This window comes from Ammospiza caudacuta, chromosome 1, assembly GCF_027887145.1.
Source record: "Ammospiza caudacuta isolate bAmmCau1 chromosome 1, bAmmCau1.pri, whole genome shotgun sequence".
NCBI classification, from domain to species: domain Eukaryota; kingdom Metazoa; phylum Chordata; class Aves; order Passeriformes; family Passerellidae; genus Ammospiza; species Ammospiza caudacuta.
Window position 1 is genome coordinate 52,619,699 of NC_080593.1, and position 25,007 is coordinate 52,644,705.

The 25,007-nt window shown below is 43.0% G+C and overlaps 2 protein-coding genes across 2 annotated transcripts in view; one reads left to right on the forward strand and one right to left on the reverse strand.

The window, feature by feature from the left end:
• The window catches only part of LANCL2 (LanC like glutathione S-transferase 2), a 33,588-nt gene extending 20,654 nt beyond the window's left edge, over nt 1–12,934 (forward strand). Inside the window, exons 6-9 of the mRNA XM_058803561.1 lie at nt 2,175–2,357; nt 4,593–4,769; nt 8,012–8,084; nt 9,818–12,934. Coding sequence (XP_058659544.1) covers nt 2,175–2,357; nt 4,593–4,769; nt 8,012–8,084; nt 9,818–9,933 — 549 coding nt within the window. The 3' untranslated portion in view covers nt 9,934–12,934. The remainder of the gene's footprint in view (nt 1–2,174; nt 2,358–4,592; nt 4,770–8,011; nt 8,085–9,817) is intronic.
• Nucleotides 12,935–17,367: 4,433 nt separating this feature from the next.
• The window catches only part of VOPP1 (VOPP1 WW domain binding protein), a 62,518-nt gene continuing 54,878 nt past the window's right edge, over nt 17,368–25,007 (reverse strand). The window contains exons 3-5 of the mRNA XM_058809479.1: nt 22,178–22,255; nt 20,033–20,169; nt 17,368–17,823 (exon numbers count right to left, since the gene is read on the reverse strand). Coding sequence (XP_058665462.1) covers nt 17,642–17,823; nt 20,033–20,169; nt 22,178–22,255 — 397 coding nt within the window. The 3' untranslated portion in view covers nt 17,368–17,641. The remainder of the gene's footprint in view (nt 17,824–20,032; nt 20,170–22,177; nt 22,256–25,007) is intronic.

A 25,007-nucleotide genomic window follows, 5' to 3' on the forward strand; every position in this document is an offset into this window, starting at 1 on the left:
AAGGCTGATAGCAGAAATCATTGCTCATTGCTTTTTGGTTTGAGGAGAAGCTATTCTACATGTTAAAATCCTAGTTATTTTTCCTTTACATGTAATTGCTGCTTTTAAGAATTACCAGAAAGCCATTGTTTATGCAGCATTAGATTACCATATTTTCACTGTATGTTAAATATTGTGAGTCATGCAAGGTTGAGTCATCCACTGCAGAAGAAGATGGCATATCAGTCCCATACTTTCCTCATCCCTCCCACGCCAAATGGGGTGAATTTTGCTGTATTTTCATCAAAGAATTCAAGACATGGTTTGTTGAGTGGTTATTTGATAACAAAAAAAAGGCATTGAACATTGCACCTGAGATGTGAAGGTTACTGAGGGTAATTCCTGTACAACACCTATATCATACAATCATAGAATATGCTGAGTTGGAAAGGACAAATCAAGGTCATCAAGTCCAACTCCTGGCCCTGCACAGAACACCCCAAAAATCATACTATGTTCCCAGAGTGTTGTCCAAACACTTCTTAAACTGGGGAAAACAGATATTGCTGGAGTTATTTACAGGCTGCTAGAAGAATAAGAGCTTAGCCATGATAAGTAACTCATCCAGGAGGTAGAGGGAGGATTCTGAAGTGCTAGCTAGGAAGTCTCTACTCTAAGATCTTTCACTAACCCTGAAACAAAAGTGTCTGTTTGCATACCATTGCTCTTGGCCAGAAAGTCAGGACACACACCTGTAGGTTACTCTTTAGCTGTTTGAAGTGAGTGCTGGGAGCCTCAGCAGCTTGGGCAAGAAACTCCCTTGTACTCAAATCTTCTTGGAAACACAAGGTAAAGAGGTTTGTAAAGAGCCCTGCTCCTCTTGGATTTACCTCCTAAGGATTTCTGAGCTGGCCTGGGCTTGCCTTGCACAGCTCCCGACTGAAGGCATTTATTGCTGGTGCCCATCCTCTTTGCCTTCTTCTGCAGGATTGCCTTGTGAAATCAAGAGCCCCAACACAAACATTCCTATGAAGTCTCCCTCCCACACAGGGAGGATTCTGAGTGAGAGCTGATTAACTTTGGGGTGTTTTGGTCTTCTGGCTGAGGGGAAATAGAGGCTTCTCATTTCTTCAGATTACTCAAAATATAGCTATTGAAAGTTTGCATTCATTTGGCTGCCAGACTTTGAATTCTAGGAGTGTGCTCACCTGTTGAATACAAATGTGCTGGAGCTGGTGGGAAACAGTGGAATTTTATGACATTGAATCAGTAATAAAGACAAGTTATTTTAAAAAATAACGTCAGTTATTAGGCTGTTATAGGCTCCAGTGCCTGTGGTTGTTCCCAAAGCTTGCAGAAATTCCAGAAATCATATAGATTGTGTCAAAATACAGAGCTCTGCTGTTACAATGGTGGAAAATGGGCTGTTAGTGGAGGGAATGCCAACCAAGAGCAAATGCAGACACCACAGTTACTTGGCTTCTATACCTTTAGTTACAAGGAACATGCAGGATTATGGATGTGTTCTCTATTTGACAAGGATGTAAATTAAACAAAAAAATTAGTTAAGGAAATTCCTAAGAGCAACTGAAGGATGATTTTGTAGTACAAAGATGTTTAGGTATTTGGTGAGGTAGTTATTGCTTCTGAAATTGGAAATGCAGATTTATAGCCCATAGCTTCAGGGAGCTTTGTTTATGACGGAAAACTTGAGCCTTCAGAAATCTCTTGCCAGGTATGCTGCTATATACACTTTCCTTCATTTGTTGGGAAATTGTTATTTTTAAAACAAAATGTGTAACCCATTATATTGGAAGTCTGTATTATGAGCACCATGTGTACAAAACTGTCTTTCTTCTGTAAGTGTTGTCCCTATTTTAAGTTACAAAGAGAGGTCTGGGAGTCGTCATACGCTGTTCTCAGTTCTTCCATAATCTTTCTGTGTCACCTCCATTAAGACAGGTAACAACTTGGTGCCCCAATTTCTTTGTCTCTGCAATGACTGTAAAAATGCTCTTAGCAAGGGTGTAATAAGCAGGCATTAATTAAATCTGTAGGATGTGATTCACAGTATTTGGATCAAGGGCACTTATGTAGGATACTTGAAAACAGATTGTAGAATTAAGTGTTGATACACAATTTGTTACTACTTCTGTTGATGTATTTAGTGATGTTTGTTTTAATATTTTCCTCAGCCAATTGCAAATGTGGACCAGGAGACCCTGACAGAGCTGGTGAAGCCAAGCATTGACTACGTGCGTCATAAAAAATTCCGATCTGGGAACTACCCATCATCACTGAGCAATGAGACTGACAGGCTGGTTCACTGGTGCCATGGTGCCCCTGGAGTCATCCACATGCTCATGCAGGCTTATAAGGTAAATCATTCTGTGTGCATAGATTTCACAGAATATTCTGGGTTGGAGGGGACACAGTGATCATCGAGTCCAGCCCTTAAGTCTGTGGTCCGAGCAGGGATCAAAGCCACAGCCTTGGTGTAATTAGCACCAAGCTCTTAGATATTTGTATATATATACACATATGTATGTATATATACCTCTGTCTTCACAGAGAGACGTGTATGCAGGCCTGTTTGCAAGACTTTATATTGTGTATTTCTAGATCTAGGCTTTTGAACAAGAACCCCAAGCAAGACACCTAAAAATCTCAGAATACTTACATTGGTATGTTTTAAAGAGAAAAATAAGTAGCTAAAATTTCTTCTCAGGGCACTAGCAGTTACTAAACTTTCTTGGAAAAGAGATGTATATTTAAAGAGTTTGGCAGCAGAGTCCTGGGTGTGAGAACTTTGATGTAAATTCTTTGAATCTTCATCCCAAGAGTTTTAACAATTATGTTGGTTTTCAAAAATATAGGTTCATGTGCCTTGCCAAAGAATGCCTTCCATAAATTACTCCTTTATTAAGATATAACTCTGGAGAATTTAATGTCAGAGCTAAGATCCCAGGCCCCTTCCAGGGCATAAATAAAACTGCTGAGCTACCACAAACCTGCTGTTTGCCCTTCTCCATTCTTAGCTAGGTTTGCTACCTGACTTTTTGTGTGCTTCTGATTTGCGTGACATTTGAAAGTATGCCATTTAATTAAATTTATGCAAATTGATTCTTGCTTTTGGCAGCCCTCCTTGACAGATTCCCTGGTTGGCATCTGGGTGGGCTGATGAAAAGCAGGCTTGGTTCATGGAATATTACTTATGCTGCTACCTGAAATGTGAACTTTAAATTTCTTACAGCATTGCTGCATGTAACAGCAGTTGCAGTTGCTTTTTCTTTGGACTGTGGCAAGAGTTTGACTTAACACTTCTCCACTCTCTCCTTCTTTGTCAATGTGATGCTTTCCCCAGCACAAAATGTTTTGCAAGAGGTGAGAGGGATAGGACTAATTTCTGATTAGCAGTCTCCTTTTTGGCCTCTCTGTGTTTAAAGTGATGAAACATATGTTTTTCTATTCTTCTTTTTGAAGCACTGAAAGAAAAAAGTTGGCATGTGTTTTGCTGGCTATGCTTTCATACAGGACTTGTGATAACAGACAGCAGTGTTTGTCCTGGAAATCAAGTGCTGTCACCAGGCCTTAATTCAAAATGTTATGGCTAAACAGCTGGCAAACCCTGTTCAGAGAGAGGCACTTCCTGTATCAAACTTGTGAATTTAAGAATCTTGCATGTTAGTTGCTTCTATTATCTTACTAAATAGTTTGGCAGGGGATACCATCTCCAAAGGACTAGGTCTACAGCAGTGCATCAGGTTTGTTTTGTTGGGGTTATTTTGGTTAGGATTTTTGTTGTTGTTGGTTTGGGGTTTTGTTTGTTTGTTGATCTGTAAAGTGACTTAGGCAAAGGTGAGCAGCAAAGTGGCTTTATAAAGGTGGAATTCAGCTAAATTCCTTGCTTTTGTTTGCTTCTTTCTGCATGAGCTCTCTATGTTTAAAATGTATATCAGTTGCAGTAAACTTTGCAAAAGTGTTCCTTTGCTCAAACTGACTACTGCTTCTGAGTATATACTCTACAAATATACTAGTACAAGTACTCATAAAGGAAACGTGGGGTTCCTGCTTGTATTTGTGGCAGAGAAAAGAGTCCTGTGCTATGCAAAGAGATATTCTTGTGCATTTTTGACGTGAAATTGAAGGCAGACAGTGAGCAAACAGGAAGAATTAGTCATGAAGACCAGACCAGCAATTTAGGACCAGATTTGATATCCATTATTCTGTTTTACGTTTCTTGGAGGCAGCTTCACATTTCTGTATTTTCAAATTCTGGTTTGGGAATAGAAAATGAAGAAAAAAGGACCACATAATATTCAAATAGATTGTAGGTTTTAGAACCAAAGGCCTCGAACTTGAGTTTTTTCTTTGGGGGTCCTGATTTTGAAAGCAAAAACCCGAAAAGTTTTTTCTTTTCCCTGCAGGAAAAGGAGAAACAACCTACTAAGGAAAGAAAGAGAAGTCTATGAAGAATAGATTATTAAAATTAAAAATAAATTTTATATGGAAAAACCCTACACAAACAGCAGAACATCTGTCAGGAGCAGCTTCCTTTTGTTTTCATTAATACTTCAATTGATGTGTGTTTATTCTCTGTTTTTATTCCACAGACTTTTAAAGAGGATAAATACCTGAAAGATGCTATGGATTGCAGTGATGTCATCTGGCAGAGAGGTTTATTGAGAAAAGGGTATGGGATCTGCCATGGTACTGCTGGCAATGGCTACTCCTTCTTGTCTCTCTATAACCTAACTCAGGACAGAAAGTACCTCTACCGAGCTTGCAAGGTGAGCTCTGCAGCATGCCTCAAAATCACTGCTCCCTTTCACATCCCAGTGCTGTACAGACTGGGCTGGGGCTGGGCTGATGTGCCCTGGGGCTGGCTGGGGTAACAGGGCCCATCACTGCCCCACTTCGCTCACTTTGGCTGGACAGCTTCAACTGTGTCTGTCGGGCAGGCACTGTCTTAATAAGCAGAGTGAAACAGACAAATTATTTGTAAGAGGGGAGAGACTAAACGTATTCAGAAGAAAATAAGAGCCTGGAAATTAGCCTGCCTGAACGATAACAGACTGATGTTATGTGGTGCTAATTATTCCACTGAGAGTTTCACTGTCCTCCTCAGGTCCTCAAGCTGTTTGTATTTGTGTTTTGTAATTATTTGTTTTCAAACTAGTGCCTGTTTGGGGCTTTTAGAGCTCTGAATTGCAGTTATTGAATTGCTCACTTTGAGTTTTTTTATTAATACAAATTGCAGAGAAAGACACACTCAGAATTTTTCCATTGGAATTGTCCAATTTCTGCTCTCAGCTCCTGACTCTGCTAGCACTTACTGAAGGAGAAGGCTTTCTCTGCCTGTTTTCCAACCTTGTAAGACCTTGGTTTGGTTTGTTGTTTTTTTTTTTTCCCAGTTTAGTTCACTGACATGAGGTTTTATATTGTGTACACAGCTTTTTAGCTGAAGCCTTTTACACAGTATTGCAAATGAAATTTGATGAGTTGCTTCCTAGGTGTTTTTTAGTGAATATTGGCCATATGTAAAGTTACTGTATTCATCTCTGCAGTCAGCCTTTCCTCTCTCAGCAGAGCTTTAAAGATCTCCTGCTTGTCTCACATTTACCAAAGCATCATGCTGTGAGGACACCTGTAGACATACCTGCATCCTAGAGATTGAAATAAAACCCTAGTGCTCCCACAGCAAATGTGTGACTTTGTTACACATGGAGTCACCCACTGCTGATGTGTGAGCCACAGCACTCTGCAGGCATTGCTGGCAGCACGGCTGTCAGCTCTCCCTATCATCCTCCATGCTAGCACACCTTGTGCAGCTCTGGGCAGCTCCTGGTGCTACTGCATTTCTGGCCCAAGAGAGCCAGATGTTTGTCCACACCTATCTAGAGAAAAGCTAACATATCTGTCTCAAAGCCAGGAAAGGCAGAGACTCTGATACGTACCTGAAATCCCTCTAAGAAGGAGGTTGTGATGCCGTGGCCAAAGTCTGTTTGCTGGAGCTGCCCACCATAGTCAGGCAGTGGATTTGCAGCCACTCTGCCACTCAGCATCTCCAGCATCCCCTTGGGGATGCTAAGTGGGAGAGTGGGGAGACAACAGGCAGAGTAAGGGGAGACAGGCAGAGGAATTTGCTTGTCTGGCATTCTTGAAATCTTTTCTTTCTGAGCCAGAGTGTGCAGGGAAGCAAACATGAAGGTACCTAGAGGCATGTAACTGAGAGAATGAGATGGCTGCCCTCCCAGGGGTGCTTCTTCACACCAAAAACATCAAGCCCAGGGGAAGGAGTCTTGCCTGGAATACCTGGTTACCTCATGAAAGCCATGAAGCTGTTTCACAAATGAACCACAAGAACTTGAATAGAGGAGACCCCTGTTTTGTCCTTCACATTTTATCCTCACAGCTTTTCTCTCCAATTGTCAGGAGCTGAGGCACTCATAGCTGGCCTGTGTGTAAGAGGAGACAGGGCTGTGGCATCCTGGGCTGCAGGCAACAGAGCATTGAGCCCTGTGCTGTTCAGCATTGTGACTGCCACTGTTGGTGGCAAGCATGCCAGTCTGTGTGACAAATAATGTCAGATGTCTTCTTAAGATATTGTTTCTTCCCCCTCTTCTCCCCCCACCAGTTAAACATTAAGATCCTGTGGCTTACTGGATCACAATTGTGCTGAAGCTATGAACTTGCAAATGATGGTTGTGTTTCAGTAGCCTAAGGTGCATTTTTAAAATTTCTGTTGCAGTTCCCAGGCTGGAAGTAATAATCAAGGCTAGTGTGCAATCAGATGTGGATGTTGCAAAAATTGATTGTATCTTAGAAATATGCCATAAACATGTTTGGTCCTCACATTTAAGACAGGATTACATGGGAGAATTCAACCATAGTTTGGAGATCTATACCCAGAGGGTGAACAGAAATGTTTAATCAGTTCTTAATAACAGTGTGAATCACAGTGTTTGTGGCTTTTTCCTTGTGTTACCTGAAGACAGACACATATGCACATACCTCTATCAAGAGAAGATGATCATCCTCCACTAAATATTTAAACAGAGCAGAGTGGGAGGTGAGGGAGAAAGGAAATACCACCCCTTTCCTTCTAATGAACAGACTGATGGCTCTGGAGTCATGCTTAGACCCCATAAAGCCCCAGCTCTAGAGCAGGGACACCCTCTATTTAGGTTGATGTGTTTGCCAGCAGATAGGCCAAACTGCCGGGGGAGCAGGGAGAGACCTCTCAGCCGTTTGCTTTGCAGGAGTCTGTGCATATATTTCAAACCAGCAGTGGTTTGTGTCCAAGCACAGAAATGCCAGGGGAGCTTGTGCCCCCCTGATGCTCTGCGGAGCCATAAAGGAGAAGTAGCTGGTTGTTACTGAATTGATCCAGGTGTGGTTCATAAGCCATGTGTGTCTAATGTAGCTACAGCAGCAGTGCTGATCAAATGTGAGAAAGACACTGTTAACTCTTTTTAATGGTAATCCATCTCCTCCCACAAAACATTGATGACCATAATTGTCTAACTGTATTTATAATGATTTTTCATAAGGCTTAGGAAGAGCAAATAAATGAAACTAATTAATGACAGCTGAAGATTGAATGCTCTAAATTGGTGCACAGAAATGAAAGAAAACCAAAATGCAATTAACAGCTATAAGTCCTCAGTTTGTGGATAAATTAAGCAACAAGAGAGATAAGAGACTGGTACAATATTAGTAAATTTTGACCAAGTATATCTTTTCTTACAGCATTTTTTCCTTGGCATGTAGCAGGGTTGATTTACAAAAAGCAGATGTCTAGCCCAACATTACATTGTTATGAAACTGAAACTCACTCTATGCAAATCCATATTTTAAAACCTGATTGCAGGCCTTGTCATGGTTGAAGGAGGACAAATTGATCTCAGTGATTTATGTGTTGTGTGTCTGCTTACACTGCTTCACATTTTGTACCTATTAATGCAATTCAGATACTCATGTTTGTACTTAGCAGTCTTGAATAAAAATATATTTTTAATGTGTTCCCCAGTTTGCTGAATGGTGTTTGGAGTATGGTGCACATGGATGTCGTATTCCTGACCGACCTTATTCCCTCTTTGAAGGTAAAGTGCTGGTGTTGCAAATGGTCTTGTACTACAGGGAAGAGGGGCATCCTTGCAAGTTTGGCACATGTGTAGGAGTTGGGAAGTCTTCGGTGGGTTCCTCCACTATTAAACCCCCCCCCATACCATCATCTCTGCCTAAAAGAAGGTGGCGGTTAGAAAAGGACAAAGAAAAATCATTCACTGTCACAGCTCTCACTCCTGCTTTCATTTCAGCAGCTTGAATGTAAAACCAGTGGCAGTGTTACTCCAGAATAAAATTCTGCTGTGCTGATGCAGCTTGGTTTAAAGCAAACAGAAGTTCAGGCAGCAGTTTTGTCACAGGTGGTTTTTCAGAGGGACTGGGCAGAGGAGCAGCTGTGGGTAGGGGGTCTCCATCTAGCTGCTAGCTGTCAGAACTAGGCATTCTCTGCTGCCATATTCAACCAAGGAAGAGGTCATTTTAATATGAACCCAAATCCCTTGACTAGGAAAGCAGTGCAGAGTTCTTAGGGGCTTATCTTTAAGTTCCAAGATGTTACCAGTTACTTTCCTAGAGTTTTGTATTTTTTTAAATATAGCTTATTTTCTATTCCTTGTATCATCCTCATGTTCCAGAATCAGTACTAAGGAATTACAGATCCAAGTGGGATTTAAGGTAGCACTGTGGCTGCACAATGAACAACCAGCCTCGTGTGCCACCTGCCGCAGATACTTGAAATTACAGCAGCCGAGCAGGGATATTTGCAAATTAGCAGTCCAGGGCGTAAATGAACACAAGAGAGCAGGAGTTTATATGCAGCCCTACTAAATTCAGAGTTATTGTCTTGAAGCTTAAAGGAGAAAAGCATAAGTATTCCTATTCCTGAGAGCTCTTGTAGGGAGGGAAAAGAGCATGCATAAAATCTGTTGTATAAAAACTTTGAAATTTGTTGAGAAAGTGAAACAGTGCAAAGAGATGGATGATTTGTGCTTGAATGCGGACATAGAGCTTATATTTTGGTTTTTAATTGTCTAGATTTTTAAAAGAAAAATATAGAAGTCTCATATTTGAGATGGAAAAACCTCCTAAATTGGGGCTTTGTTTCTTTTTGTAGCCAAAATCATGCTTGCAGTTGTCCAATTCTGCCTGAACATGCATGCTTTGAACAGAAGTTGCATGTGCATCTTATGGAATTGTCCTAAGTGTTTTGTTTCAATCACATACTGTAATTCAGAAAGGTTCCTTTATATGTAGGCATAGCTGATTATAAAATAGGATTTTAGCATAAAACTGAACTTTTATTTGCACGATTTCCTTGTTGTGCCTCTCCTGTCTGTCACCCTATGAGTTCTGCTGGGTGATGCACTTTGGGGTCTGGATGGCCTCTTCATGGATAGTGAGGAAATGAATCTGTACTTCACAAGTGCAATAAAGTTCTGGCTTTTTCTTTTAACCAATGAAATGAGAAGCAAGAGCTGCTCAAATTATGAAGGACAGTCCAAGCTTGGATTAACTTTTTCTTAATTTGAAATAGCATTGAGGTTGTTCAGTTGAAGACATGTTAGCAGAGACATCTTGGTTCTTGCCTTTGATATTTCAAAAGAAAATCTGTTTTTTGGGCAAAGTACAGATGAACTTGCCTTTCTGTAGGGCCTAAGTTCACCTCTTTTAAAAAAGATGCCAGTGAGGGAGGTGTTCAGATAGGTGCTGTTGCCTTTGCTGTCAGCTGTGCTGTTTTAATGTGCACAATGATCTCCTTCTTATGTTTTAGGCATGGCTGGAGCTATTCACTTCCTCTCAGACATTTCAGTACCGGAGACTTCCCAGTTTCCAGCGTTTGAACTTAGACCTCAAAGGAGAGAAAACAAAGTGGAACAGGACAGCTAAAACCATCATTTCGAAAGGAAACTGATGCCAAAAGAGATGAGACTGTTTCGTGCCTCTGATAGTGAACGAAATTGACGCTGAACCGACAGATGGATAAAGCCCTTTTCTCACCCCTTCTGCCCCAAAGGACCATGAAGTCTTTAGAGCATGAACAGGAGAAGCCACACTTAAGTTCTGTTAAAGTGACACCTTCAGATGTAGGACCAGAGAAGTCAAGTTTTGAACTTTTCTCTTTTCTGTTGTATTTGTCTCTTCAGGTCTTTGCCATGCTCTGCACGTTTATCGGTGTTGTGTGTTGATCCGAGTCCTTTGTTGTTAGCCACAAGCTGGTCTCCGTGTGAATCTCTGTCCTGTACCTCCGTGCATGACTCACAAGAGCAGTGTTGCTTTCTGCAGCGTGCTTACCGCAGGGAGAGCTCGCTGCAGGACGGTGCCCAGCTTCACTGGTGTGCTGGCAGCTCTACAAAGAGGTGAAAAACGTTTCTGTGTTCATTTTTTTTCTGCCTTTTTCTCCACAGTCCTTACAAGCTAAGCTGGTGGAGATCAGCCTGTTTTGTTGAAGAGGCGTGAGGCCCTTTCTGTTTTCAGAAAGTTAGCAGGTTGGAAGGGATCTGATTTGTCTTTTGCTGCTGTTGTGGGAGGCTTCTTCTGTTGTTCCCTGTGATAGCTGCAGCTGGTTAGTGTGTTAGGTGCTTATAGCAGGGTGGAGATGCTCCTTCCCACTGCTGCAAAGCCCATCCCATGCCATGAGCTTAAACTGCAGATGGAGTCACCCGGACTGACCTCCCTCTGCCACCAACAGCAGAGCCTGGACAGCACAGCTGCTTCTCCTTTCCTAGACCTCGATTTGGAATAAACCTTTCCTGCAGCATCTCATATACAGATGAGCAAGGGAGGCTGCCAGGGCAAGCCTCCCATGCAGGTAGCTCAGGATGGTTGTTACTGTGGAACCAAAGTGGTGATTTGTTCTGGCCCTCCCCTCCCATGCAGTAGTACAGGAGTGATAAGTACCAGCTGCTTTTGGAAGCTGCAGAGATTACTGAGCAATATGAAGCTGTTGCTAGTGGCTGTAATTGAAGTATAATTCATCTTCAAATTCACACAGTAAAAGCTCTTTTTCCATAGTCTTAACTGCTGCTAGTGCTTTGCTTCCCCTTGTAGTGTGGTGGGGTTGTGAAACACTAGACCTGCCTCCAGGTGCTCCTGAGTATCAGGCCATTGGTTTGGGAGAAGTGGGACATACTTTGAGTACTCTCAGAGCAGGCTTATGTCTCAGGTAGTACCTGAAGCGTAGTGCACTCCCAGTCACTCAGGCTCTGTGGTCATTGTCCCCCAGGTCTCCTGTGCTCTCTCAGTCCAGGTGCTGATTTTAATTGGCATCTTCTGTCAGGTGTGACTGTGACAGATAGCACAGTTGGACCTTTTGGGCACACATCAGGATATGTGTGACCTGTGGGCCATCTGCTGAGTGCCAGTGTCTGTGGTTGGGCTTGGAGATGCACTGTTGCTCCTGCATAAATTGGTCCTGATTTGTCACCTGGCAGGTGACTTCCTTGAGCACGTTCCAGTGCCCCTTGCCAAATCCCTTGCAATGTTAATAATTTCTCCATTCAGTTCTGCTGGACAGCAGCAGCAATGTAAGTGCACAAACAGCTTAACATTACAGTGTAGCAGGTTCTCTGCTGGTTTGTCAGGGAGGATTAAAACATGGGAGCAGCAGAAGAGACTTCTCCACCCCTCTGTCAAAGGCAGAAGGTGAGATGGGAGCAACAAACCCAGCTGCATCTCTATAGCCAGAGATTGGGGAAAATGCTGAAAGGCAGTGGGAGTGGGGAATACTGCATGGCAGACAGCTGGGCTGAAGCAAACAGGAGCAGAGCAGAAAAGTGAGGAACAGAAGGAGTTAATAATGTGGGGGATCAGTGAGGAACAAGAAGAGCTGGAAGATCATGCAGGCAATGCACAGTGTACCAACAGAGACATCTCGATGAGAGATTCTTCCATGCCAAGAATGCCAAGAGCTAACTGTTTCTTTCTTCAGCCTGTGGATCCCTGATCCTGCCCATGGAAAAGCCAGGAAGGAAACTTGCCCGGGAAGTCTCAGAGAGATACTAACAGAGGTGGATGCCAGCTCTGATCCTGTTTCACATCACCCCTTTGTTCCACACCCACCTCTTTGTTCCTTCCCCTCCACTGTGGGTGCAGAGCATGTTGGGTGTGTGAACAGGGAAAGGGCTCACCACATTTACAGGAACTGCCTGCCAACACTGGCCACCCTGGCAAATCCCAGGCCTCTGTTGCATGGACTGTTTAACTAGGGGGTCAGCTGGCAGGTTTTTCATTCAGTGATTATCTGCATATTGGTCTTGGCTACTGTGCTTGGAATGGCTCCTGTGGGAGGTTGAGTTTGGCTGCCTGGAGCCTAAAGGGAATTAAAAAACCTGCTAGTTTTAAAACTGCACAGATATATACACAGTAAGAACAGCTGAATGCTGAGCAGAGCCCCAGGATGCTGGAGTGTACCTGTCAAGCTAATGAGCAAGTCAGCTACCTGCCCTTTGGTACCACAGCCAGCCTTCTGCAATGGTGGGGCCTGGCACCATCTTCCTCTGCAGAGCCCTCTCAGAACTGAGTAAGACTGGAAATGTATTGAGCTGGGAAGTGTCTTGACAGTGCACCTGCTTCATCTTCCTGACGTGACTTTCCCCGTGGCTCCTCCTTCCTGTTTGTCACAGCATTGAGGTATCTAGGTGGCCCCTTAAGGAAAGACACAGTGTCAAGGTGAAAAAGTGCATTTCACCAAGGCATTGTCTTCAGAAATGACATCAAACTACAAATGTAGAAAATGTCTTAATATTCCCTGGTTTGCTTTGTCTGTGTGTAATAGTTCATCTGTTGCAAAAAGCAGTAGTGTTAAAAATGGGAATGCTCTTTGGGCAGAAAAAGAGGAAAAAATGCTGATGTTTTGTTCTTTGGCTTTATTAGTAAAGATTAAGCTATGTGGTGGTAATTTGTGTGAGTCTGGTTTTTTCTTCATTGTGGTTCTCCTTCCTTCCCTCCAGCACTGTGGTGATAGCTGTCCCACTGATCTGACTGCTGAGCTGCTTCCCTGTCTTATAGTCCTGCAGGATGAAACACATGCCAGAAAGAGATTGCTGGTTTTGTAACCTTCCCATTTTCCTTGCACTGCAGGTGCCTTTCCTGCTGCTGCTCCCAGAGTTTTAGTGTATGTTGCTTAGTGCAAAGCTCTGCTTTCCTTTGTGGCCACACAGATCCTGTTGAAGAGTTTACTGCTAAAGTCAGACTCAGGATGAACTGGTTTTTAAAACACATGTATGAAATCTCCCTGTCCAGCTGAGTAAAAGCTGTTTCCCACCTTTGAGGAAGTATGAAAGGAAGTTCCTCTAGCTAGGCTTTAACAGAAGGAAACATCAGAAGGAAACATCAATTATGCTGCAGGCCAAGGGCATTATTTCTGTTTCACACTGCCCTTTGTACCACTCATGGCCATCTTGGCCACCAAGAGAAACTGCTGCTTTTTTTGGATGGAGAGGATCAGTTTGGTCTGCAGACAATCTGTACAAATTCAGGTGTAGGTTATAATGGCATTGGGGCTTCTCTAGCACAGCAGATCTCTAACAGGCAAATAGCACATGAGATGCATGGGAGGCAGTGCATGTGCTGTGTGTCACCTCACAGCTAGGGCAGAGTCACCACTGTGCTGCCTGAGCCCTGCCCAGCAGGGCATTTGATGCAGCAGCCTTTCCTACTGAAACTTCACTTTTTCCCATATGTTTGCATTGGTTTCACGTTGATTCACAGTCAGGGCCAGTGTGATTTGTGCACAGGGACCTGACTTTAAGCCACTGCTTTCTTCTCCTTGACATCTACAAGTGGATTGTGGTAAATCCAGCTTGTGGCTATTAGATAAGATAAGGTTAGGCAGCAGGAGAGAAGCAGAGTGGGACAGGTAAGAGACATCCATCCTTGTGACTCCTCACTGCATAGAGCTAAGATTGGTGCAGGAAGGCAGGGCTGCTTAATTTGTCACTGTTCCCTCTGCCTTCTCTGCTGCCACGTTCACCTTGCAGCACATGGCAGCTTGGAACAGTGGCTGCCAGTTGCACCTCTCATCTCTAATTGCCTTATTATCTAGCAGTTGCTTTGTAAAAGCTGTCTCATGCTGGATCTTGCCCTGCGTGGTGTCTGTGTAGTCATTTCCCTGCCAAATAGTACAGACTGTAATGCAGCTCAGCTCCTGGTGACATCAGAGGGGAGGGTTCCCACAGCCACAGGCATCCCACAAAGGCATCCTGTTCCACCTACTCAATTAGCAATGTCAGATCAGAAAAAGAAGACAGGCTTCACTATCTGAAAAAATGTTACGGCTTTTTATCTGACCTGTGTGCCAAAAAATGATGTTTTGGATATATGTATATGGAGCTAACCTTTTTTGGAGTTGGGTTTTTTAAAGCAGAGAAGAAAGAAAACCTCCTTTGATTCTTCACATGGTCCGAATACCTTTTTGGAAAATATAGTTCCAGCTGTTTGTTGCTACAGCAGTGTAAGCTGTCACAAAGGCTCCAAAGGAAAAAAATAAGCCCAAAAACACCCACAAACCATAAGAAGTTGGCACTACATTATCACTTCCCAAAGTGATGGAACACAGGCCTCACCAGAGCTACAGGCAAGGTGAACCAAGAGTCCCTTGGTGACTTCCCATGAAGCAGCATAGTTGGAGATTTCAGCAGAAGGGCACTGACCCTCTTCTCATTCTTCCTGCTGCCAGGTCACAGGGGCAGAGACCACAAAGGATTCCTCCCCTGCCTGGTGCCTGCCTCCTCAGAGATACACCAGACACATTTTGGGGACTCAGAGCCGAAGAAAGGAGTCGAGGGGTTACATTGTTCATGCTCCTGGCTCCCCACCTTGGTGAACAGCAGGTTCAGTGGCTCCACTAAAGCAGCTCCCTTCTGGCCAAGCCCTGTCAAGGGGCTTAACCCCCCTGGATCAAACCTCACTGCAAGAACCAGGAGACAAGACACAAAAATCACCTTGCTGAGGTAGATCTCAAAGGCTGGCTGGGAGTCAGCTGCACACTGGCCCAGTGCCTCTGGGAAGGGGCAGGGGAGTGCCTCACAGATCCCCAGGGCTCCCGGCCATGACAACCAACCTTATTTTGCAGTCAGAACACCACCCTGCCTCGGGGAGGCACCAAAACCTCTCTAGTGTTTGAGAGAGGATGCAGTGGCTGCACCCAGAGAATCCTAGCAGATAAAGCACCAAACCCCCATGGGGAAGTTCACAATAGCAAAGCTGCAGCACCTGGCAGCTCCTGGGGCATGGCCAGTGCCAAGTAAAATCCTGTTGGACCTGGCGAGGCAACTGGAGGAAAGGCGTGTAAACAATCTGCAATTAACGCCTATGGATGCGCACACAGGTGCTGTGTTTTCCAGAAAAGACCAAGCAAGTTTGCTAGCAGAGAATTCCCTGTGTTGTACGAGGTTGTGTCATCCATCAACACTAGGAAATAAACGAGCCAGACTTCAGGAAAACTTCACCTGAAGTTGAATTTCACTGTACAAAGGCTTCTGTTCAGTGTGTCCAGGACAAAGCCAGCTGTCACAGATACATTTGATAATATAAAAGGACTTAACAACACCTATCTATTAAAATGAGGTCTGTAATTCCTATTGACAGAAAAAGGTTGGAATTGCTTTTAAAAAAATATGTTCTGTAAACACAACCATACTCTGTGACATACAGAGCTTTCACACTTCAAGTGCAAGCTAATTTAGAAAATACATACAGTTGTGATGTGCAGATGGACCTCGTATTCATCCATAAAATGTACATTTTTGTTATCTGAAGTGTCCCTCAAGCTAAGACTGCACACAAAGAAGTCCTTTGCTTTGTCCCTTATTATGTATATGGAGTAAGGGAAAGCCTAGGTTACAATTTCACCCAAGTCAGGTATGCAGGAATGAACTCCTCCAGTGCTAGCTCTGCTTCAGATGGCTACTGATTCCACCAGCAGAAAGAAACAGTGGCCCTTACAAGTTTTTCTGTTAGACACTCATATTCACAGAAAAAGGGATGTTTTGCAAATCCAGCTTGACACCTAGAAACAAGTTCAAAAGCCACTGGCACAGAACAACAGCAATAAAAGCTTTGTCTCCCTGTGCAACACAGGTCTTCAGATAACTCCAAACCTCCACAGTGAAACCCCTGTGCCCTGGCTGGTGTCACACAGGAACATTCACCTGGTACCCAAAAGACCACATGGGACTCTTAACCCTCAGTTCGGTTATTTTTGCAGGTCCTTCAGCAGCAGGAGGCCATGGCATCTCTTTTTTGTCACTGCTCAGTGACATGACAGAATATGCACAAAGGGAGAAGGTCCCATGAGCAGAAGTCATGTTTCAGAGCAACTTCAATTTTTTGCTAGACATGGATGGGTGTGAGAGCCCTCACAGGCAAAGGGGCTCTGTGTTTATTTCAGGATGTTCATTTGTGGTCACTCAGAGGATTGGCCATGGACACTCACAACAAAACACATGAAGAGCTAAGAGATATTGAAAGCCAAACCATCTGTGCACCAGGTCAAAGAATGCTATTAAGAACCTGTCCCAAAAAGTTATTACTTTTCTGACCTAGAGAGGAGAGCAGATTTACAGATCTATCACCTAAGATGACAGCTTTACTTGGTACTCTTTGTGGCAGCAGTTACACTGTAATGGAAGATACTATTTCTCAGGGACTAAACTCCCATCAATGCCAAAGGGAGTAAACTTGTACCTATGCTCCCATTCCCTCTTACTGTAAATATTTTCCAATTTAGGGAAGAAAACTTAGGCATTTCAGTGTTTCTCACTGTTCTGTCAAGAGGTAAAAGTAGTTCTGAGGTTGCAACACCTTCCTCTCGTGCCAACATGTAGGTCACTGTCTGTTTCATACAACCTCAGTGCTGGTAAAACAAGGGGAGCCAAGATACCAAACACATAGGTGAAGTTCACATGATGGGCAAGAAACACTCAAGTCCCAGTCCTTAATTCTGGGTGCACCATTTAAAGTAACAACTCCCTCTTTTCTAGGGCACTTGGCAGAGCCCTTGCCACAACTCAACCAATACTGGTACTCTGGTCACAGTGATTTTTATCACAGCATCTTTCTGTTATCCATCAGAACTGAAATGTAAAAGAAAATAGTAAAAGCAAAAGATGGTAGTCACAATTTCTGGCAAAATCATTGCCCTGCTGCTTCTACCTTTATCTTCTTTGTCTGTCATTTCCCTTAGCTGAGGACATTTCTGCTGTGGGGTCTTAGGAGGCTGCACATCACTATGGGGTCACAAGAATTGCTATCAGTAACCTGCCACGACGCAATTAAAACCTTGATTGAAACAAACAATAAATAAAGAGAAAGACATAGAGGTTTTAAATATAGGTTTCCATTAAAAGCATTACAAAGACAACTTCTCTCATTTTGAAGAAAAAGAAAAAAATCCACTTCTACTTAAAAAAAAAAAAAAGAAAAAAAATTTAAAAATCACCCTTTTGCAAGTAACTTTAATGAGGAAAGGTGCAGGGAAGGGAAGGAGAGAGGACTTGGAGAATCAGCAAGTGTTCAAAAGGGCAGGTGCCCTCCATCTTGGTCATTTTGCAATTGCACCTTCTTCTCACACAGTCAGGTCACAGAGCCAGAGTCCTCATGTGGAGGATTTCACCACCTGCTCATATGGGGGAGGTGGTGTGTTGCAGTAGGAAGGTGGGGGTGGGTAAACCGGGTTTCCTTGTGGGGAGTTGGGCTGGACGTGGAAAGCCATGGCCATGGGATTCATCCCAGGTCCGCCTGGGTCTGTGTAATACGGCACTCCAGGTTGTTGTGACCCTGAAAGAAAGGAAAGGAGAGAAAAGGTATCAGCAACAGCACAGACATCAGCCTGTGCTCCCCCTGGGCCTGCGCTCTGCATACTCAGACAAGGTTTTCCAAAGTGTTCATCAGAGCAAAGACAAGGAGTCTTTCTCCCTTCCAGGAAAAAAACAGGCTGGCAGGACTGCATTCACCTCTTCAGATACTACCAAAAGGTTTCAGTTTTGATCCAATGGAAATCACTTAGTGAAGCAAAGGGCACCACTGCCCCCAAGCAACTAGCATTTCAAAGGGAAAACAGTGAGCCCTGTTCAATTGCTGTGACAGAAAAGCTTTTTGTCTGCAGAGAGGAGAGGTGTGGGATCCCAGATGGACAAAGGAGTCTCTACTGTGGCCCTGACTCAGGTGTCAAGTCTTACAAAAGGACTTCAGAGATTATTTTGTGATGTCCTGGATCTGCTGATAAGCCAGAGTGAAACTCAGAGGGATAATTTCCCTCCCACAGTTTAGAGGTGAACCTTTGTATAAAGCAAAGAGCCAAGCTGCAGTCAGTCACTGCTGGCTAACACAATGGGACAAGATTGCTTTGCATAGATTCAATTTAGGAAATGATGTTGGAGTCTGCAGGGACAAGGAAAGGAAATATATGGCCACACACAAAATTCCTTGGCTATGACACATAAGGAGTAACAGAGATTGCTTCCATAATAACAAAGCTGGTGTGTAACCCTCCTCAGATATCACAGTGGGTGGTGGAAGATGACTTAATGCAACTGAAGTCACAGAATATCTCAAGATCTAAGTTAGCTTTTTTTTTTTTTCTTTCTCTCTGTCTGTTTAAATAAAGATGGACTGGGAAAAAAGTCATGGCTGAGCAACAGGTTTTCTTCTTTTGGTACCAGTCTGTGTTTCCTATAATGACACAGCTTCTAAGAGATCTTCCCCTTCCATTCTCCCAGAAGAGCACTCCCAGCAGCTGCTGCTGCTATCTCTGCAGGGAAGGAAGGACACAGGCAACGAGCCACATTTTGAGGGCTCCACCTCAACAGTGAATTGGCTACTGGTACCAAACCCAGAAGAGTAATTACTGGAAAATAGGAACTTGCTTGACTACTAATTCTCATTGCTTTTGCTGTTAAATATTTCTAGAACAGTGGAAAAAACTAAAAATAAAAATGAAATAAATGTGGGGTTAGCTCAAAGCCCAAAGCTTTAAAGTAACAGTAGTAACAGTCTGGAAGCAGGTGCCATAATCAGGTCATCAAAGAGCTTGTGCTTATTTTATATTTGCCCACAATTAATGTTCCATGAAGTGCCATGAAAGAGTAAAACTGTGCTCTAAATTTAAATCTGGTGTTTATCAGTTCAGCCAAAGACATTCCCTGTTCACATAAACTTCAGGCTATTTTTCAGGCTTAAAAATATTAGTCTAGTTGGACTGGCTCTCCCCCAGCTGCAAAATACTCTCTGTTCAGTTAAGGAGAAAAACAGATGTGGAATGGGAGCCCTAAAAACCCTTAGAATTTCAACAAAGAAGTGTCAGTTTGTGTCTGTAACATCTTTTTAACCATTTAGGCCTAGGAGTGTTCCCAACCAGAACTAGCTACCAGAAAGGAAGAAATTACAATCTTAGAAAGCAATTTTGGCAGAGAAGCCCTCACTAGGGTAGGTCCTCCTGATGCTCACAGTAATTATTTACTGGAGAGACAGCAATAAGACTGACAAGGGGAAAAAGACCACTTTGGCACAGAAAGACTCCAGCACATAACACTGAAGGTAAATAAAAAAAACCTGCAAGATGGCCAGATTGTGGAAGAAAATGCTAAGCTTCCTTCAGCTCTGCTAGATATTGTCAATTGTATTTAAAACTCTTTATTCCTGTGACTGTTGAATTTGGACACCTATCATTTTGTCTACACTGCAAAGGGAGAGCTTGCTAGCCTCCTTCCATGCATGGACACACACCTGCAAAGGTATTAGGAACTGAAAGAGAGCTGAAAGTTCTCTCATCCCATGTGTTTAAAACCCTTCTGTACACTGCAGCTGAATTATGCTGTTGGAAATGCTGAGGACACCACTCACTCAGGAGATGGATGCATGTCTGAGTGCAGTGCAATCCCTTGTACAAATCACACAGTGTCCAAAAACCAGTGAAACAACAGCTCAAAACCCACCCTTTTTTAGTGCCTTGGCCAAAGTAAGAAACTTGTTATGAGCAGTGTCTGACCTGATGCAGTGTTGACTGGTTGTCTGGTGTAAGACACATTAAAAGTAGGTTCTTCTACTAATGGAGGAGGGTACATCCGCCTTCGGATAAAGAAACCAGCTCCACAACAGAACAAAACTCCCATCATCAAAAGGAACCTAGGCAAAAAGAAGAAGGAAGTCAAAACCTGTATATTTGGGCAGCATTTAAATCCAGATTTTTCACTGAGAATACATCAGCCTACAACTTTTAACAGGATTTCTTAAGCAGGTTGTCTCTTGAGAGCAGGTCTGTCATTTGGGATAGCACTCATGGATGTATTCTGGACATCTTCAGTGATCAGTACTGCTGTCAGTGTTCTCTGGCATGTAACCCAAAAGTAAAACACACTCAAACTTTTTTCAAAAGTTCAGGTTCACACATGACCTTGGCTGCTGGGATGCTAAACTGAAATTCCAGGTTTGTAGTACAGTTTCAAACTGCAGCTCTTGGATGCAGGCCCCAGGCTCACAGCATCTAGGCTGCTCAGGATGTTTGTGGAGTACAGAGAGGAATACTGTTCTGCATTTGCCATTTAAAGAAGAATCTTAGATATTCTTAAATTAACTCAACATTTTAATTTCAACTCCCATGGGAAATACAGTAGCTGGCACTTAAACTCAAGCCAGAAGACTGAAGCATTCAGTAGTGAAGGCGACAGATTTTGCTTTGTGCTTCCTACATGGGATATTACATTCTCCATGAAAAAAGACATTATTTAGCCACAATTCTCCTTCTCTCAGCATCCTTTCCAACCTAATTAAACTGTCCTCATCATTTCCTTGCCCTGATGTGGCAGAAACAGGAACATGCAGCAAGGGCACACAGATTTTGCTCTTTAGACAGCGGCTTTCACTGTGTTTTCCTTGATCAGTTACCAGACACTCCAGTGACTCATAAAAGCTCTTGTAAATTGGAATGGTTCTTTTGTCTGTAATTGCCATCTTGTTTCATGGCCTTTTACTGGAAGACAATGACAACTGTGCTTTTTTGGAAGGCAAGGAAGTTGGCCAGAGGCAAGCCTACACACCACGCTTATCTCTGGAAAATTCCCAGGTGGCTGAGAGGAAGATTGTGGCACAGAATGGCAGCAAGAGCTGCTTCATGCAAAGGCTCAAACCCTGTTCTTGTTTCTACATTAGAAATGAGAGCAGAAGGAGGTTCTTTTTCCCTGAGCCAATATTTATACATTCCCCTTTGGCAGTGTTCCTGCAAAGGATTTTTTTCTGAGCAGAAAAACAGAGATTTACAACGTCACCCCAGGGATTGAGATAGAGAGCTCTTCACTTATATCAGTAAGGATTGTACACTGAAATCCCACAGTCAGCTTTGGGAAATCTCTGTATTATAGTATACATCAGGCTTCTGTTTCTCACTGTTTATTTGTTTCAGTTTTGAAGGCTTTTTTAAAAATCAATCTTCAAATTCCACATTAAATGCCTGAAAAAAGGTTTTCTAGGGAGCCTTTCCTTTCTCTCAACTGTAATGAGAAGGTTTTATTCAGGTGCTTTCTTAAATTCCACTCCAAAAGGAATTTACCTTATTTTTTCATTATGCATATAACAGTGATTAGTTTAAGCTTTATCCAGATTACTGCTGCTGGTTTCACAAGCTCAGTCCTTCTGCCTTCTTTTCCTTTGCTGTCATCTCCAGTGAAATCCTCATAGCCATAAATGTACCTCTCTTCCTTTTTAATTGAAGGCTCAATTCAGCTGGCAGGAATATATTAAATCCTGCCTAAAAGCACAAGCCTGCTTACAGGATCCATTTTTAAAACCAAGTGCCCAAAAAACCCAGGAAGAATGTTGCTGTTTGGTAGTAGCTGGAACAGGCAGAAAGAATTCAGCAATTCTGGATAAAAGTGGAACTGCTGCTTGTATAAAGCCGCAGGATGCAGAAGCAGGAAAGGTCAGTCTGACATGACTAACCTCCTTTTTCAGTGTTTTCTTACTACATCAGGAGAATTTAATAAGAGAGAAACAAAATCAGTGCATTTCTATGTACACACATACCTTCCTACATACTTGCACCTTCTGTACTTTAAAATACCAGGGCTGGCAATATCCTGATTTAAGTCTGACCAACAAGACGAGGACAAACACAAAATTCCAAGTGCCCTGCACCTACCAAAAATACCATAGTCGCTGGATAGAGAGAGCTCTTACACAGCATCTTGAGCCACAGCAATCCTCATAGGAGCGACATCTGGGGAGAAATAAAGACACAGGGATGTTGAGTGGCTGTCAGATTGAAATGGCATCCCCAACCCTGACACCACTCACACCCCCAACCAAAGCATTATTTTAAGAACAGACTACCCTTGGCTGGATAAAGCTGTCAATCATTTGCATGGCACAGCTCTATCCCTATCCCTATTCAGGAACTTTTCTTATGTTATTGAAACTAACTACCTATATACTTAATCTCAAACCACCTCTAAAAGACCAAACATGGTGTTCAATTCTATATAAAAAAAGGACAAGTTATAAAGAAAAGCGGTATCATTGTATTTTCTTTAACATTAAATGAATACTGCAGACCCCCAACAGATGTTTGGAGTTTTATTCACAGAACAGACAAGAACTGCCAGAATGAAACTGCCAGATCACCCTTTCTTTGAAATCAGCACCTTCCAAGCAGAGAAACCACTGAGTGCAGAGAAAATTCCAATTGTACCATCATTTGCAAATTTTATGCCCTTTTTTCTGCTCAGAAGTTGCACTGGACTACAACTGCCAGCAAGTCCCATTATTAAAGCAGCCTTCTCTCTAAAAAACCTGCACACTTCAAATTAATATTTTGTATGCACAGAACATTGTCAAAGGTATTACATCCTCAGTCATTGTGGGCACGAGGTACCACTGCACGAAAAGCAGGCACATGCATTAAGGGCAACCTCTGAACAATTCCAATGGTAACTCCTACTCCCACACCAGTGAAACTTAGTAGGGAAAAGGACCAAGTTAACAGAGAATCTGTGGTATGTTACAGACTTGAATGAAAATAAGCATATAGCAATAAGATTACCATATCCACGCACAAAAAGAAAAGAGGGGGTGACCACAACTGGATTGATCTTTTTAAGGGTGTTCACATCTGTGTGCAGAATGCAAATATTTATTTAAGCATCTGATCTTGGGCAGTTTGCTCAACTGCATGACTGTGCTCCCATATTTGTATGCAAACTAAAACCATGTCAACTGAATAATTGTACAGACAATTACACATTTACATGCTCAATTAACAAGGCTTCACTCAGAAAATACATTGTCACATAGGCTTCAGCCTCTAACTGGGGCCAGAGGAGAATGCTCTATGGATACATAATCAGTTGTTTTGCAAGTGAAAACAGTTACATGCTCTTCTGATGACAAATAAGTAGGATTTATTGAGGCAAGCCGGAGGATCTGACGATCATCACGGCAAAGTTCATTAAGACACTCAGGCACCCATTTTGAGACTCAGGCCAAGGAAGCTGCTCATGCCAAAAGAGAAAACACCCACTTTGCTGCCATTGAACATGAAAGTGACCCATCTGCAATTTTCCTTCTTTAAAGCTTCCCAAGACCCTGACAACTGCTCATACTCGAAACTACCAAACCTCACATAACTACCAACAAGACTTAGCAAGTCAGCATTAACTTCAGTCCTCTTGGGACCAAGAAATTAAGTATTCTTCCATGTTTCCACAGTGGTTCAACCCAACAGGAGCTTTCAAGACATATGTTGAAGTCAAGGACAGAGTCAGGTTCCTTACAAAATGGGCTGGGAGCTGCTGACTTCTGTTACACCAGTGCTCATGGCACCCACTTGCTCTTCAACATGCTTTGGTTGGAGCACTTAATCCATGGTGATGGGTACTTGCCCCCTCGGCTGATGCTGCACAGCAAGGATTTTGTTGGGCCAGAAAAGCAGAGTAGAAACTGAGCCCATAAACCTAGAAACCCTTCTTGAGTCCATCAGGATAAAAATAAAAAGAAGGATTTTAGGAATGTGAGCAGTCCTTATCTCTACCTCTACACACTGGCTCTGTCAGCCCAGACACCTACATCTGACCACACACAGGATGGGGAGTGGAGGCACCATTTCCCAGAGCCCCAAGAGCTTCACCTGTAATAAAACTTAGAGAGGTCACAGAGACTGCACACACACCTCCCCCATGGCCACCCTTGCCTTGCTTATTTTGCACCTGTTTTCTCCAGAGCCAGAAAATATGGGAAATAGCTATTTTAAAATACATAATTATGGGCATTCAAACCACCAAAATGAAAGGAGCATCTGTAGAGGAATGCAGTACCTCAATCTGTTTTTTATCTTTAAGTTATCCAGGTTACAAGTCAGCACCATTCTTAAAGTCTCAAAGGCTTAACTTTTATTCCTGCAAAGGAAGGCTAAAGCAGCAGCTGGAAGGCAGAAAGGCTACACTGCTGAATATTTATGAAGCTCCTGAGACCACTGACCAACAAACAAACAGGCCATCAAGAGAAGTTTCAGGTGACTGAACTTTCAGTTGAAAGTTGAAATGGTTGAAAACAGTGATGCAAAGGATGGAAGAGTCTCTCATGGTGGCTCCAATTCCTGGCAGTCAGTAAGCTTTCTTACTGTAACAGCCAGTGAGCTCAGCCAGCTCATCCCAGGCTGACCACTGCATTTGCTGGGTGGATCTGCAAAAGGATACCAGTGCCACAACACTCTGAGATCTGACACTGGTAACCTTGTCACTTTTTACCCATAAAACCAAGCAGGTGCTTTATTCTGTGTGCCTGTGAGAGTGGACCCATATGCAGGAGCATGGAATCAAGGCTGGAATCAAGGATGATGCCAACCTGCTGTCTGTACTCCCCACCACTTGACAGCAGCACCAAAAAGGACTGGAAAAGTGAATATTCCATTTGCTGATACTGCCATTTGGCTACAGCACAAGCTCTGCTGATCTCGTGTTCTTGATTCTATGCAC